The 14123-nt window shown below is 44.2% G+C and overlaps 1 protein-coding gene across 1 annotated transcript in view; it reads left to right on the forward strand.

The window, feature by feature from the left end:
* celsr1a (cadherin EGF LAG seven-pass G-type receptor 1a) overlaps positions 1 to 14123 on the forward strand; it is a 78853-nt gene that overhangs the window by 24434 nt on the left and 40296 nt on the right. Inside the window, exons 2-4 of the mRNA XM_070853543.1 lie at positions 8962 to 9317; positions 9450 to 9738; positions 12690 to 12912. Of these exons, the coding sequence (XP_070709644.1) occupies positions 8962 to 9317; positions 9450 to 9738; positions 12690 to 12912 (868 nt within the window). The remainder of the gene's footprint in view (positions 1 to 8961; positions 9318 to 9449; positions 9739 to 12689; positions 12913 to 14123) is intronic.

The raw sequence follows: 14123 nt of genomic DNA on the forward strand, positions 1-14123 counted from the left end.
TCAGACAGGGAAGTTGTTCTTGGATCATTTTGCTGCCTCGTTAATTTACCTTCAGACTGTGTGGGGTAAACTCCGGCACACATATTTGCCTGAAGGGGGATGTTTTCCTTCTCTCTCTCTCTCTCTTTTTTTTTATGCCCTCACGTCATCTGGGGGAAAACAGAGCCAGACGACACCTGGAAGCTGTAACCTTTGAACCTTTAATAGGAAGAAGTGGAGGGCTTTAACTTGATAAGTCGGCTCAGGGGGAAAGGCATGGGGAGGGAGAGCTAAGCAGTGTTTTAAAATCAATTATGAAAGAAGCGCTGCAGTGCGAGAGACATTTGATAGTGCCTGTGATTGCCTGCACATTTAGAGAGCTAATGGCGCTTGATCCCGAGGCCTGATGTTGTGCAGCACAACTGGTGTTATGCTCTGAAATGTTATAATTGAGTTTGTGTGAGCCAAGCAAAGTAAGCATCGCATGACACTCTAATTTGGTGGACAAAGAATTTATTTCTCATTGATTTACACTGGTTGGACGGCTTAATCCAGTTTCCCACAATGTTCCTGTCTTTCTTTCACTTCCTGTCGTCCAATTTCTGCTTTTCCCTGTCCCGAGGGCGTCTTCTCTAACTAGTTAACAACCGAATCTGATGTTCACCACCAGCTGCTGATTGTATCATCCCAAACCTTGTCACAACAACCCCTCATCTCTGCTTTCCTTCTTATGTCCATGCACGCACGCACTTGACTGATCAAGGTCTCTCTTGTATCTCAGTGATTAATGACCTTCTTTGGCAGTAGTCTAGCAGAAGATGAGCTAACTAAGTGCACTAATACCAGTCAACCCTCAGGCACTAAAACAAGCCAGGCGTTCATTTGGGCTCGTTTTGCATTGTCTGGCCTCCTCATCCGGGCTCGTTTAGTATTGTCTGGACAGGAACAGTGCGTCTATTCTTCTCACCCGTCTCTCCCAGGGTTCCTAAATGGGACATAGATATTCTAGCCAGGTCGGTTCTTGGCCTGGCACTCGATGCCCCTGAGTGCTCTGCTTAAGTGCAGCTACTAAGGGCACTTGTGGAGGGCTTATGAAAGTCCGTTCTGCTCAAAGGTGAAGGTGGAGGAGAAGTTGATACAGCAACTCGGGCCTCTGAACTCCCTCGTGTGCCAAGCCAAAGGTTTCAGATTGTGTGTGGATGGTTTCAAACCCTTGCCTGCTCCAAATGTGTTTCCACCATGTATTGTCTGATGGAACAGATATACTTTAACTGTAATCAATACAGTCGTCTATACTGGCAGTGTAACGGCTTGTGCCTTCATTCATACTGTAACTGTGACCCAAAGCATCTTTTCAGTGTGTTTTTGTTGGTGTCGACACTAACACGGAACCGTAGCTGCTGCTGTCGTACTGTTTACATTGAGCTTTTGCTAAGTAGCTGGTGTAAAACATCCCTGTTTTAAAACAGCGTAGGTACCAGGGAAACAATGAAACATGACCCAGGAAGGCTGCTTCGAAACAATGGATCTATGAGTTTGAAAGCTTTTCTGAAAGCACTGCACTGTACACAGTCTATAATTCTACAAGGGAGGATTTCATTACTCCCATTAGTTCAAGTAAAGCAGTAAACCCTGCTAAGATAGGGCAGCTGTCCCATTCAAAAGAGTGAGGGAGGCATGGATTTTTTTCATGTAATTTCTGTCTGAATATGGCTTAAAGCAGAGTCCAAGGTGGAGTCCACTCTTAGCAGATGATTCGCCAAATATACCACACCTGATATGGTTGTGTTATCCCTATCCATATTAGGATAAGCCCTCCAAAAAAGTCAAACTCTTATGGACTAGTTTTTATTTTTATTTTTATTTTTACTATATTTTTCCAGAAGACATCAAGCAAAAACAAAGCCCTGCAAACGAAAGCAGAATGTTTTAGATCTGAGTTGACTTCAGGGTTGCTGTTCTCTAATGGTTGGTGTTTGACATACAGAGAGTACTTGCTTTTTGGTTTTGGTATCCTTAAATCACTGGAAAACACATTTACTACATTTATAGTTGGGGGTTTTTGCGACCCGAAGGATTCAGCCTGTTGATCAGGGAGCTGCCTTCCCACCTGTTCTCAGGGCTATTTGATTGGTCCAATCACTGATCCTGGTTCAGCCAGTGTGTCCACATGTAATCCCACCTGTTCTCTGGGATGTTATCCTTCTGACAACCCCTTCCCACACTCACCCACCCACTCTCTAACACCCCAGACCTCACCCACACTCCCTGCCCTCTTCCAACTACTCACTCCTGGGGTGAAAGGACTCTTTTGTGTCCTCGCTGCCACTTTTTCCTCCACGAGGGCTCAAAGAGAGAATGAGAAAGAGAGAGCTAATCCCACTAGTGTGGTCACTGCAGTGAAGGGAAGATGAAGATTAGAAGAAGAGGAGTTGGAAAATGGAGAAAGAAGGGGAGGTCTTTGGCTTGTTCAGACCCCCTGATGAGCTGCAGGTGTTGCTGGGAAATTAGACCGCAACAGCTGTGTGTTTTTGTGGATGTGTGTGTGTGTAGGCTCGATGATATATGGTCACACATGCACGCACAACTTGCAACTCTGACAGTTAATCAGCCTCCTGCATTACAAGATCAAATGAAGTTACACACACACACTGCATTACCCTCTGACTGTCTCCCACCAGATCTTCATTGCTTTTGATTTACAGCTTACTCACACTGCATGTTGAATAACATACAATACACTCCCATGCCTCTTTCAGTCTCTGCCCACAGTTTCCCTCCATATTCCAAGATCTCACCCTTATCTGACTGCCCAGCGCTCAGCGTGTCCATCAAGTTTATCTCCATGTGTCCATGTGAGTGTTCAAAGCTGAGCTCCCCCTGTCCGCAGCACTTTAATCAGACAGACAGACGGGCATACCTGAGAGAAAATATGGCCAACAGCTTGTGGAAGGAGATGAGAGGGCCTTTCGCTGAGTGCTCCCAGATATGAGAGACACACACACACACACACACACACACGGATCATCAGCAGATGAGTGCCAGCAGACCGAAGCTCTCCGGTGTTGAGTGTAAGCTGACAGAGGTTGTGCAGTGGAGTCGTGCCTCTTGTCATGTAAAGCTGCGATTGAGGTGACAACAACATGTTCTTGGCTGTGATTGTGCTTCTGCTACAAGCTGAAGTTCTGCCTTCCTTTTTCCTCCAGAAATATATTGTCCATATGGCTAGAATTTCACCCCTCTGATGTGGGGAAAAAATGTTGTTTTTAGACGTCATAAAATAAAATACAGCAGAAGTCTGGTCTTATAGATGTAGTTCTGGGAACCGGTAAATCTCTCTGTCTGGTCTTTATCTGTTAACCTCTTGCCTTTGGCATTTCTGTGGTTAATCATCAACAGGATGACTGGAAATCACTCCTTCATTATGGTTCAAGCACACAAGATAAACAATTAAAGCACATTCTCTCTAATGGGATTATGTGAAACAGCAACATACTGAAAACTATTTTTTCCCATAATGTCGTTTTTTTCACTCCCCCTGGACAGTTTTCCTGTTTTTTAGGTTCAGTTTGGTGAAGGATCCCACTTTTGCTCCAGTTGCCTATTCAGGCATGGCCTTGACGTCAGCCTCAGTCTGAAGGAAAGGTTTGACAGTTTTGGAAATAGGTTTATTAACTTGCTTGCAGAGAAAGATTGATACCTCTCTTGCATCTGTCTGCTAGATATGAAGCCAGAGCCAGCATCGAATTAGCTTAGCTTAGCTTAGCATCAAGACTGGGAGCAGGAGGACCCAGCTGGCTTGGCTCTGTCTAAAAGTTAACTTTTCTAAATCTCACTATCTTTTCTCTCTTTGTATTAGTAATTTCCAGGATTATTAGCAGGCAACAGAAGCAATGTTCTGTTATAGGACTCTGGGTTATTCTTTACTATGTTAAGCTACTTATACAAGTGGAAAGTTTGGTTTTAGTTCCCCATACTCAGATATTTCAGCACAAAGCTGTAGTCCCCCAGGAGGGTAGTTGTGTCACTCCTTAACTATTCTCCATTGTATTCTGCTCTCCAGTCCCTGAGATGTTTCTCCCTCCTTTCCTGCCCTCACTCATTCTGCAGAACTGGCTTTACGTCTTTTTGATTGATGGCGCTTTGATTGAGTTAACTTGAGTGTGATTTCTGCCAGGTGATTTCCCCCTCTGCTCCCAGCATACAGGATGTCTATCAGTGTGTCTGCAGGCTGCTGATACGTGATCTGATGTTGGCACTGAGCGCCATGTGAGAGAAAAAGAGAGAACGGGAGATGAGACTTGACATCTTGTTGGACTCCGAACAGAACGATTGGAGTTACTGTTGGGGGCAATACTTCCTTTGAGGAAAAACTCAAATGTTTTAATGTGGCATGGGCACAAAAAGAGAGATCAGAGAGAGGAGAGGACAAGCAAAAAGATGAGAAAGAAAGATCTTTATCGAACTCAGTTCAGAGCAGTTAAAAGTTATTGTTTTGGGCAGTGTTTCCTATCGCTGGGATGAAGGAAAGAGCTGCAGGAGAAGGAGAAATGTTCACAGATTATATATGTTTGCCTCTAAAATCAAGCTTGGTGTTTGTATGCTCTTCCTGATAGGCTGGGGGTGTTCAGGTGTGTCCAATAAGGTGAAGCTGACAGTTGGGTGTCTGCCCAGTGATTGGCTTGAAGTCACTCAGGTTACACTCAGGCTTTGTATTGATTCAAATATTCGAAACCTTTTCTTGAAAAGAGCGAGAGAAAGGCAGAGAGAGGCGGGAGGGACAGGGAGGAAAGTACCTGACAGCAGTTTTCATTAGCTGCTCTGCTGTAAAACTTTAACTGTGCAGTAAAAAGTGTTGTGGGGTGAAAAAATGGCAGAGAAATATATTTTACAATACCCTGTCGTACAGGCTTCCTGCTTTTATAATAGCAGGCCTCCCTCTAGCTTGTAACATTTTAAGCTCTCAATTACTGTTCTCTTTAGTCATGATAAATGTCAACAGGATGGAAATAACGTCTTCAGCTGAGCAAGGCTACTGAAGGAAGGAAGGAATGCTTCCAGATTGTGTCTCCTCCAAGTAAAAACTGGTGTTTTGTGGGAATGCATTTATCAGCAGAAAGTAAAATAAAAAATCTAGGATTTGTAAAACATAGAGATGAATGGGTAAAAGCAGCGGCCTGCTGTCGAAGAGAAGTGCCTCATTTTTATTTTATTTTAGGAGGGCCGGGATTGTGTGTGTCTCTCTGGTGAAACCTGTCATGGCTACTAATGTCTTGTTTGTTTTCTGTTGTTTTACTGAGCGTCTCTGTCACTAACTGACTAAACACTGATGTCGATCTCACACAGTGAAGTTGGGTGGGGGTGGCCACCAGAGTTGTAGTCTGCTGTATCTGCAAATGCAGATGCAAACAGTAATGTTGTTATTTTTAAAGCTGGTGTCCCCTGACATGTAATATGTTTGTAGCATGCTTGTGTTGGAAGGAACTATGAAGAAAATGATTCTGAAAATTATTGAATTTTAAAAGAAGCTTAAATAAGATTTATGACTTTAATGTGTAATAACGATCAGATTTCATGGACTCTATATACGTGTGTGTGTGTCTCATTGGGGGCAGTGTGTGATTGTCACTCACAGTAACAGCTGAACAGAATGAGTCTCATCGGTTTAGGTTGGTTACGACAGTCGTGTATGTGTGTGGGATTGAATATGCGGTCTGGGGGTGCATACTGACAGTTGATTTTTGGAATTTATTAGCTTTTTGTGTGTGTGTGTGTGTGTGTGTGTGTGTGTGTGTAAGGGTGTGTGTGGTCATTTGTTCCTCATACACAAACACAAGTGTGTCATTGCTGCCGCCTGCTTCACAGGCCATTAACAGCTCTTATCACCTGTGCAGCCTTCACCACCTACAATGCAGGACTCTCCCTGTGTGGTCTTTTGATATCTCTCATTTTGTTTTTGTCAATAATCAAACCACCCGCAACTCAATAAATACAAACTACTAAATAAACTGATTACAAGTAATGCGTTTGGCACATCTTAATCATTAGATTTGCCTTTATCAGTGCTGTACGGCTGTAAAAGTGCAATAACCGACTCATAATGTGCTCTAAATGTATTGCTGATCTTTACAAGGGCTACCCAGTGAGTGTGTGGCTGCTTGTAAATGTGTTAAATCAACAGTGTGGCTAGTATTGATAATGGAATATGCATTGGTTAATGATTTACCCATGATACATCAAAAGTGTTGAGATTACACGGCAGCTTTGATGCTCTCACCTCTTGTTTTTGCTTGGAGGGTAATCTATTAAAATACTCTCAGTAGTAGTAAATCCTGATAAACCCATTTGTGTTTGTTTGTACATGCCCGCTGTTGTGTGTGTGTGTGTGTGATGGCAAACCTACATACATTGAATGTTTTTTTTTCCGTAGCGTCTGCCTGTGCCACACCCTTTCCATGGTTCAGCCCATCCTCTGCATGTGTGTGTGATCCCATGCTAGCAGCTGGTGGGCTCTATAAATAGTGTGGGTTGGTTTGCCCCTAGAAAGAGAAGGGAAACAAACAACTACCTTGTAAAAGTGTCCCAATGCTACATTTTTTCAATTAAGTCTTGGTATTGGTCAGGAAGTAATTTTAGAGCAATAAAGGTAAGAGTCACTGCCTCCTTCTAGCAGTATTCAAAGATTGACATGACACTACTTAGGTTATAATCGGTGCCGCATGATTGCAGAACTAATGCACACTGCCCTTGTCTCTTTCTGTCTGGTAAATTCACATCTTTCCATGACCCTCTGATCTTTTCCGTCACGGTCCATCATTTTTGGATCCTGGGCTCCTGCGGCGCTCTGCGGTGGTATTACTCTTCTCACTCCAGTGCTTTCCCTCACCGTTCTCCGCCAGTCGGGTTCAAACTTCCTGCTCTGGGAAGCAAATAATTCTCAGAGCGCTGACTGAGTGCTAATCTGTAGTAGTTTACTTAATCATGAAATAGCTCAGCTTGTGTGTAGAATAGGCGATGAAGTCCCGTGTCAGTCATGGTGTGAAGGCCATACACTGAGCACTGCTTTCAGTATGACAATGAAAATGAAAAAATGTGAATGAAAGGTCTGCACTGTTGTGTTTATTTAGGCCCAGTGGTAACAGAATGTGTCAGGACCTACTTGGTTACAGACTCACTTGATGTGACTGGTGTTTTTCTTTTTCCTCTGCCAAATTGTATGAGGATTGGTGCATTTGAATGTGTGTGTGTACTATCAGCTGATGGATCTCTGGCGGCAAGTGGCATAACAGTGTTTTCCACGGCCCGCAGGGAGAGACAGGTGTAGGGCGCTTCAGAGAAATAAACACACGGTAGCCAACAGATACGTCTGTTAGCGCTGTGCTGAATGAGCGCCTCTATTCCAGCACATTATAGCCGCCCAACACACCACAGCTGCTGCTTAATGTCACTGTCCTGCGGAGTGACTTGTTAATGTGTGTCTGCATTTGTGTGTGTGCTTTTTTTTTACTCTGTTGCCACCAATGCACCACGATTTATGTCCCCCTGCAGCCACAAACAGTAGTAACTTGACTGTACTGAGCTTATTGACCCTCATGTTGCTTCCCATTGTGAGTTATTTGTCCTGCAGTTGGAGTTGACCTCCAGTCTGGTTAGCAGTGAGCTTGAGGCTAGCCTGATGAGCCAGCCTGTCCACACCCTGCTCTGATTGACTGCATGTGTGTGTGTGTGAGGAGAGCTTAAGCCCCGTAGAAATGACCTCATCTACGTCTGAGAGTGACAGGGCACCTGTGGCCAAACCTCACCGTGACTCTTTCACCCCGAAACCCACACAAACACGCTCGGAAACACACACATGACACACTCATGTCATGCTCAGCATGGTGTGGCAAAGGCGTGCAATCCGACCCATCTCCCTGCCTCGCTTCAACAGTATTATCCCCCCTGCCAATTTCATCTGGCCTCACCACCTGTTGTCAGCTGTATTTCACCCAGCCAGTGCCCTCTGCAGCCTATAGCCGTCTGTTTCCCTCCATAGGCACCACAGTTTACAGTTGTGCCAGAAGTGGGTATGAGACCAGACCCAAACCTCCCCAGGGGGCAGAAATCCTACACTGATCCAATTACTCCCAGAGGGGGGTTGAATCAGACCGAATCTGCTCCGACTGGCAACCACTTAATGCAATCTAGTGGCAAAAGTGTTGCTTAGTAAACAAGGCAAGCTGTTAAGCTGCAGCGTAAAGAATCCAGAGAAAGCAGAGGAGATAGTAACGGGTCCAACCAGTATGTGTACTACAGTACAACAGATGCTTCTAACTGCTACAGTAGACTTAAGGGTGAGGTTAGCGGCTCTTTCCTCCTCCGTTGGATTGTAGGATGAAACAAATGTGGAGTAGATATGTCTTTCTGAATGAAGTAAGCCCATAATTTCATTTTTAAAAACACTTTCTCCACATTTGATAGATACAGAGTGAGACTGGCAACTTGAGTGGAGGAGATGGAGGCAGTTGTCCAGAGACATAAAGAGGGAGCAGTTTGGCAGTAAATCAAAGGACGGTCACATCTCTCCAAGTCTCAGTGTAACATGATATCAGTTAGAAAGTAGGTGGAAGAAATACAGCATTTATGCACTGTTACAGGGAATACATTCTATACCATAGTGCAGTTTTGGTTTTTACAGGAAAAGGTGACTTTTATTATGATTTTGAAAGTCATTTCCGAACTACGTCATACTTAAATGCCTCCTTGTAAACTGTAGAAACACTTAACGTGACCTTCCTCTGCTTTGCACTGTATCACAGAAGGCACTCACCGTGCTTAAACCTGGCCTCAGGTTTAAGAACATGTGCTCTGGTGTGTTAGTGATTCACTATCAAGTTTTTTCAAATTTTAAATCTCTTTTCATTGAACCTGTTGTCATTTGGATTAAAAACGTTAAAAGTAAAAGTGTGGAACACTCAAATATGTGCTCTATCTTTCCTCCAGATGGTCTCCATCACATTGTGGCCCTCTGCACGCTGCGTGTCACCATCATCACTGATGACATGTTGACCAACAGCATCACGGTGCGTCTGGAGAACATGTCCCAGGAGCGCTTCCTCTCTCCCCTGCTCAGCCTCTTCCTTGAGGGCGTGGCGGCTGTGCTCTCCACCAAACGGGAAGCGGTGTTTGTGTTCAACATCCAAAACGACACTGACGTCCAAGGCTCCATCCTCAACGTAACCTTTTCGGCACTGCAGCCTGGAGGCGCCCCCGGTAAAGGGACGTTCTTCCCTTCTGAGGAGCTGCAGGAGCAGATCTACCTCAACAGGACTCTGCTCAGGCTGATATCCTCTCAGGAGGTAACATACACATGTACACAGACACATACATGAAAAATAATGCAATTCTTCAAAAGATGAATCAGCATTTTAGGGTTCTGAAATCTAACAGAGGGGTCTATGAATGTGACTGAGATTTCTTCTTCTCTCCAGGTGTTGCCGTTTGATGACAACATCTGCCTGCGGGAGCCGTGTGAGAACTACATGAAGTGTGTGTCTGTGCTGAAGTTCGACAGCTCCCCTCCCTTCATCGCCTCAGAAACTGTTCTGTTTCGGCCCATCCACCCCATCAACGGGCTTCGCTGCCGTTGCCCGCTCGGTTTCACCGGGGACTACTGCGAGACCGAGATCGACCTCTGCTACTCCGGACCCTGTATGAACAACGGGAGATGCCGCAGCCGAGAGGGAGGGTACACCTGTGAGTGCCTGGAAGACTACACTGGTGAGTTGTTTTCAATATTGTGCTTAATTCAAATTACACATTGTGATAATAGTCTGTGTGTGTTAAAGCAGCCAAAGAAGATATTTTTCTCCAAAGGAAACTACAAAAAATCTGTGCAAGGGCTTATATTCCTTCTGACAAAGGCTTTAATGACTCGTACAGAACTGCCTAACCGCTCTGACAGGTTGTAAATGTTTTCACCACCTATTGTTGTAGCTCGAGGTCGACTTCAGTTCAGTAAGGAAAATCATGCTTTGTAGTACTGTAGGTATAGCCACCTGCACACACACACACACACACACACACACACACTAACTCAGACGTATAGTAGATTTATTGCTGTATGGGGGTGTACAGGATGCTGACCATACTGGTCTAACCGGATACGTCTCAAATGTCACCTGACCCATTCACCAAAACCATCTAAGTTTAAATAAAGCTTTTGCTTTAATACGTGGGATTCAAAACTTGGACACATACTCCACAAACTCCATAGATAAAAAGTTGCCTTTCCCACTGTTTTAGAGACAAAAAGACAAAGAAGGTTGAACTCTGCCAGGAAGCTGGCAGTTGCAGTCAGTCTGCACAGAATTCACATGGTAGATGAGCTATGAGAAGCCTCACATGCTTTCATCATTCCCATTGAAATCACTTTCTGAAATATTTCCTGATGCCAGTGATCTTTCTCCCATACTTCCCCCTCGTACATCTGATACCTGACTGTCTGTCCCTAATAGAGGCTAAAGGGCCTCTGACAGCCGTCATCCCTCTTCTCCCACTGTCTCCCCCAACACTCTACCTCTCCTCTCCTTCTCTTCCTCTATCTTATCAGATGTAATTACCTGATTATGCCGGCCTTTGTCACTCACTGGCCCCCTCTCGCCTTCTTCCCCTACTCCCCATATCCATCCTCTCCACTCACCCATCATATTTCCCTTACCTACATCTCGGTGTCCCCTCTTTGAAGGTCACAGTTCAACTCCAGATAGTCAGGGCCCATCAGGGGCCATTATGGGGCTGATGACAAGGGGGGCCGCTCTGTCCTCCTTGGGTTTCCTGCATTACAGGGAAACAGATCCTTATAATTCGCCCTCGGAAAAAAGGATTATGCTGAGGAGAGAAGGGCCATTAGCTGGTTCCAGGCAGTGGTGTTGGGGGTCTGTGTGTGTCCTGGTTGGAGAGATCTTGTCTGGACAGCAAGTTGACACACAACACTGCGTAGGACACAGAAGCACCTATCACAAATAATATTCCAGAAAGAGGTCTGATGGTGTATTAGTGGAGGAATTCATACGAGCTGAGCCAGGAAACTGGGCCCAACTTTCTGATTTTGGACAAAGCTAGAGCCACACGGTCATTTAGGAGGAATTTCCCATGGCGAGACCTGCTGTAGAACCTGAATTATATAATAAACTTGATATCAACATGAGTCCAAAATAGCAGCTAACACACGAGACCTCATAGACAAAGAGGCGACGCAAAATCTCCTTGTTCGCCTGGTTGGTCTCCAAGAAGATTTGACCAAGCCTGGACCAACTACCAAGAGGAGGCCAAGCTAAACAACATATAAAGTGGTTTAGAGCTAAGATGGAGGGTCCAGGTGAATCGCTAGAGAACAGACTTATGGCTGCAGGTAAATGAGTACTAAATATTACAGTCATTCTGGCTAATTTCTCTTATTTTAGTGGATTTTGACAAGAGGAGGAAACACAAACACAAATGCATAGAGGTAGCTTTTATTTTCTGAGCATTTCCTAAGTTTTTATTCCATTAGGTTCAAAGTTCTTGGGACTCTGTAACTTAATGTAACATCCTTGAGGACACACAATGCATTCCCTCCTCACAAAGCACTTTCAAAATTGATATTTAATGTATTTGATACAATGCATTGTTCTTGTTAATGTTTATTTTATACTGGCGTCCTCCTGCATGCCTCATAGAACTTTTCATACACGTTAAGCTTTAGTATCAGTCAGAAAAAAGTTTTTTTCCAAGCCAAACTACTTTGTAAAATCAAACAGTCATGTTTGGAGAAATCCTTCCTAATATAGAAACAACATTTCCCCATTGGCAGTATCCTCCCAAAGTGAGATTACAGTGTATACACAGCTGTGGTGCGTGCATACATGCATATTAACCAACCTAGGAGGAGATTCCTGTATCCAGTTTTGATCTAAAACATTAAGTTCCTTTTCTTGTGGATGTTAAACCTGGCTAGTGAAAACTGAATAAAAGCCGCTACACAAAAAGGGATTCTTTTTGTAACTTCATAAAAGAACGACATGGATTTAGCTGGTCTGGTTATAATCTGATCTTTTGTTTAAAAGTATCAGCATGTGTTCAGAAAAGGATTTGACTTAATGGAGGAATGTGTCATCCCTGGGTTCACCTCCTCCCCTCTTTCTTTCTTTGACCCTCTCTCCATTAACTTATCCCCTTGTCCTTCCCTGGTCCTTACTCCTCTTTATCTGCCATCCTCTCTCTTTTCTCCAAATATGGCCAAATTGCATTATGGCTAAGACCTGTGCTTCCCAGAAATGCCTATAAAGAGGGCTTTGTTGTTATTGCTAATGCTAAGACGGAGGCAGGCTTTTCTTAAACCTTAACAACATAAGGACCTTAACAACATAACTCTCAGGCTGTTGTTTGAGTGTGCTTGACTTCTAATCATTGGCATCTTGTTGAAACAAACTGGATTCCAAACAGATGATACACCCACTAAGTCTGTATTTCAGTCAACGGTGGACAACACGCTTCACAGAAAAGCTCAAATGTTTTGATAAATTGATGAGAAGATGTGATGACAGGTCATTTATCATTTATTCACATTGCATTGATTACAGAGTACAGACAGCTGTCACCAACAATAACAACACCAATAAGGAGCGTGAAGCAGATGCAACACAGCTCAGAAAATGTGTTAAACTGAACTCCTTTCTTTTCCCTCACAGGCGAGCACTGTGAGCTGAATGCGTCATCGGACCGCTGTGTACCCGGTGTGTGTAAGAACGGGGGCGAGTGTGTCAACCGGCTCGCAGGTGGTTTCATGTGCCAGTGTCCACCGGGGGAGTTCGAGAAGCCGTACTGTGAGATGACCACCCGCAGCTTCCCCGGACAGTCCTTCATCACCTTCAGAGGCCTGCGGCAGAGGTTCCACTTCACCGTCTCCTTCACGTGAGTTTCTTTCATTCCTCCTTCCCTCTTTTTCTCTGTTTTTGTTTTTTACCAGTTAACACAAGGTGCCATCTAGCTTTCCAAATAACTGTGTGTGGATGTGCAAGATGGAGGTGACTGACCAGTTCGCTAAGCCTCATCCCACTACTGTGCCTGTCAAGCTTTCAGTTCTCACACAGCAGCTATTTATAATGATAATGGTGGCAGATTTATTTGTAATTTAACAACTGATAATCAGAGGTATACAAAAACAGAACTCTCATTTCTAGCTGACGACCTTCAGTTTTTGCAGTTTCATCTGTCGCTGACAGATTTTATTAGCCAGCGCTCATTAAAAAAAATTAATGACATCTGTGGCTGGCTGTCTTAAATGTTTCAAGATGACTTCTTTTAACGTTAACATGAGAGTCTTGTAAAAGGACACCAGTTAGCTAGACATGCTGATAATTAGGTTAGAGCAGATCAACTCACTGTTTAATCCTTTACTTTCACTTTTTCTCTTGTGTTTTGAGAAAGGCTGACAAACAGGACATCACTCTCTGTAACTGCAGATTCGCACATATTCTAAAGATGGAGAACATTTTGGTGGCTTTTAAACACTCTGGATAACATTTCTTTTTTTGTGTGTGTGTGTTTGTGTGATACTTGTTGCAGTATGTGTAGTAAACAGTAATTTAGGGAGTGTGAAGAGCTGCACAAATAAACACGATGGAGTTCAGTGAGCTAAAGTGTGTCAACTGGGGCGTGCCCAGACGTGCACACACTTTTCCATTGTGCCTCATTCCCTCCTCTTAATTCATACACACACACACACACACACATATAGGGGCATAGAAGACACACACTCCACCTGAATGTGCAGCTTTGGAGGAAAAATAACCCCGGCTCAGCAAGTTTGTGATGCACAGTAAATGTTGTATGGAGAAAAACTTTAGTCACGTATTGTCACCAGCGACAGGTACGGTGACTTTGATAATGCGAGTTCGTCGACGCTTTGACGGTGAGAAAGGTTTGCAGTACGGTGAAAACAGGAAAGGCTGTGTGATGAGTTTCCCTTATCAGTGTTTGGCTACAGCCTCCTGACTTCCTGCCCCGCTGGCCTCGCTGGCATCTGCCGCCTGACTCCTCTGCCCTCGCCTTACTCTCTGAACACACACACACACACACAAACACAACACACACGTGATCTTTGCACCCTCGTACAGCGCACT

Source organism: Pempheris klunzingeri, chromosome 22 (assembly GCF_042242105.1).
Source record: "Pempheris klunzingeri isolate RE-2024b chromosome 22, fPemKlu1.hap1, whole genome shotgun sequence".
In the NCBI taxonomy this organism is placed as follows: Eukaryota; Metazoa; Chordata; class Actinopteri; order Acropomatiformes; family Pempheridae; genus Pempheris; species Pempheris klunzingeri.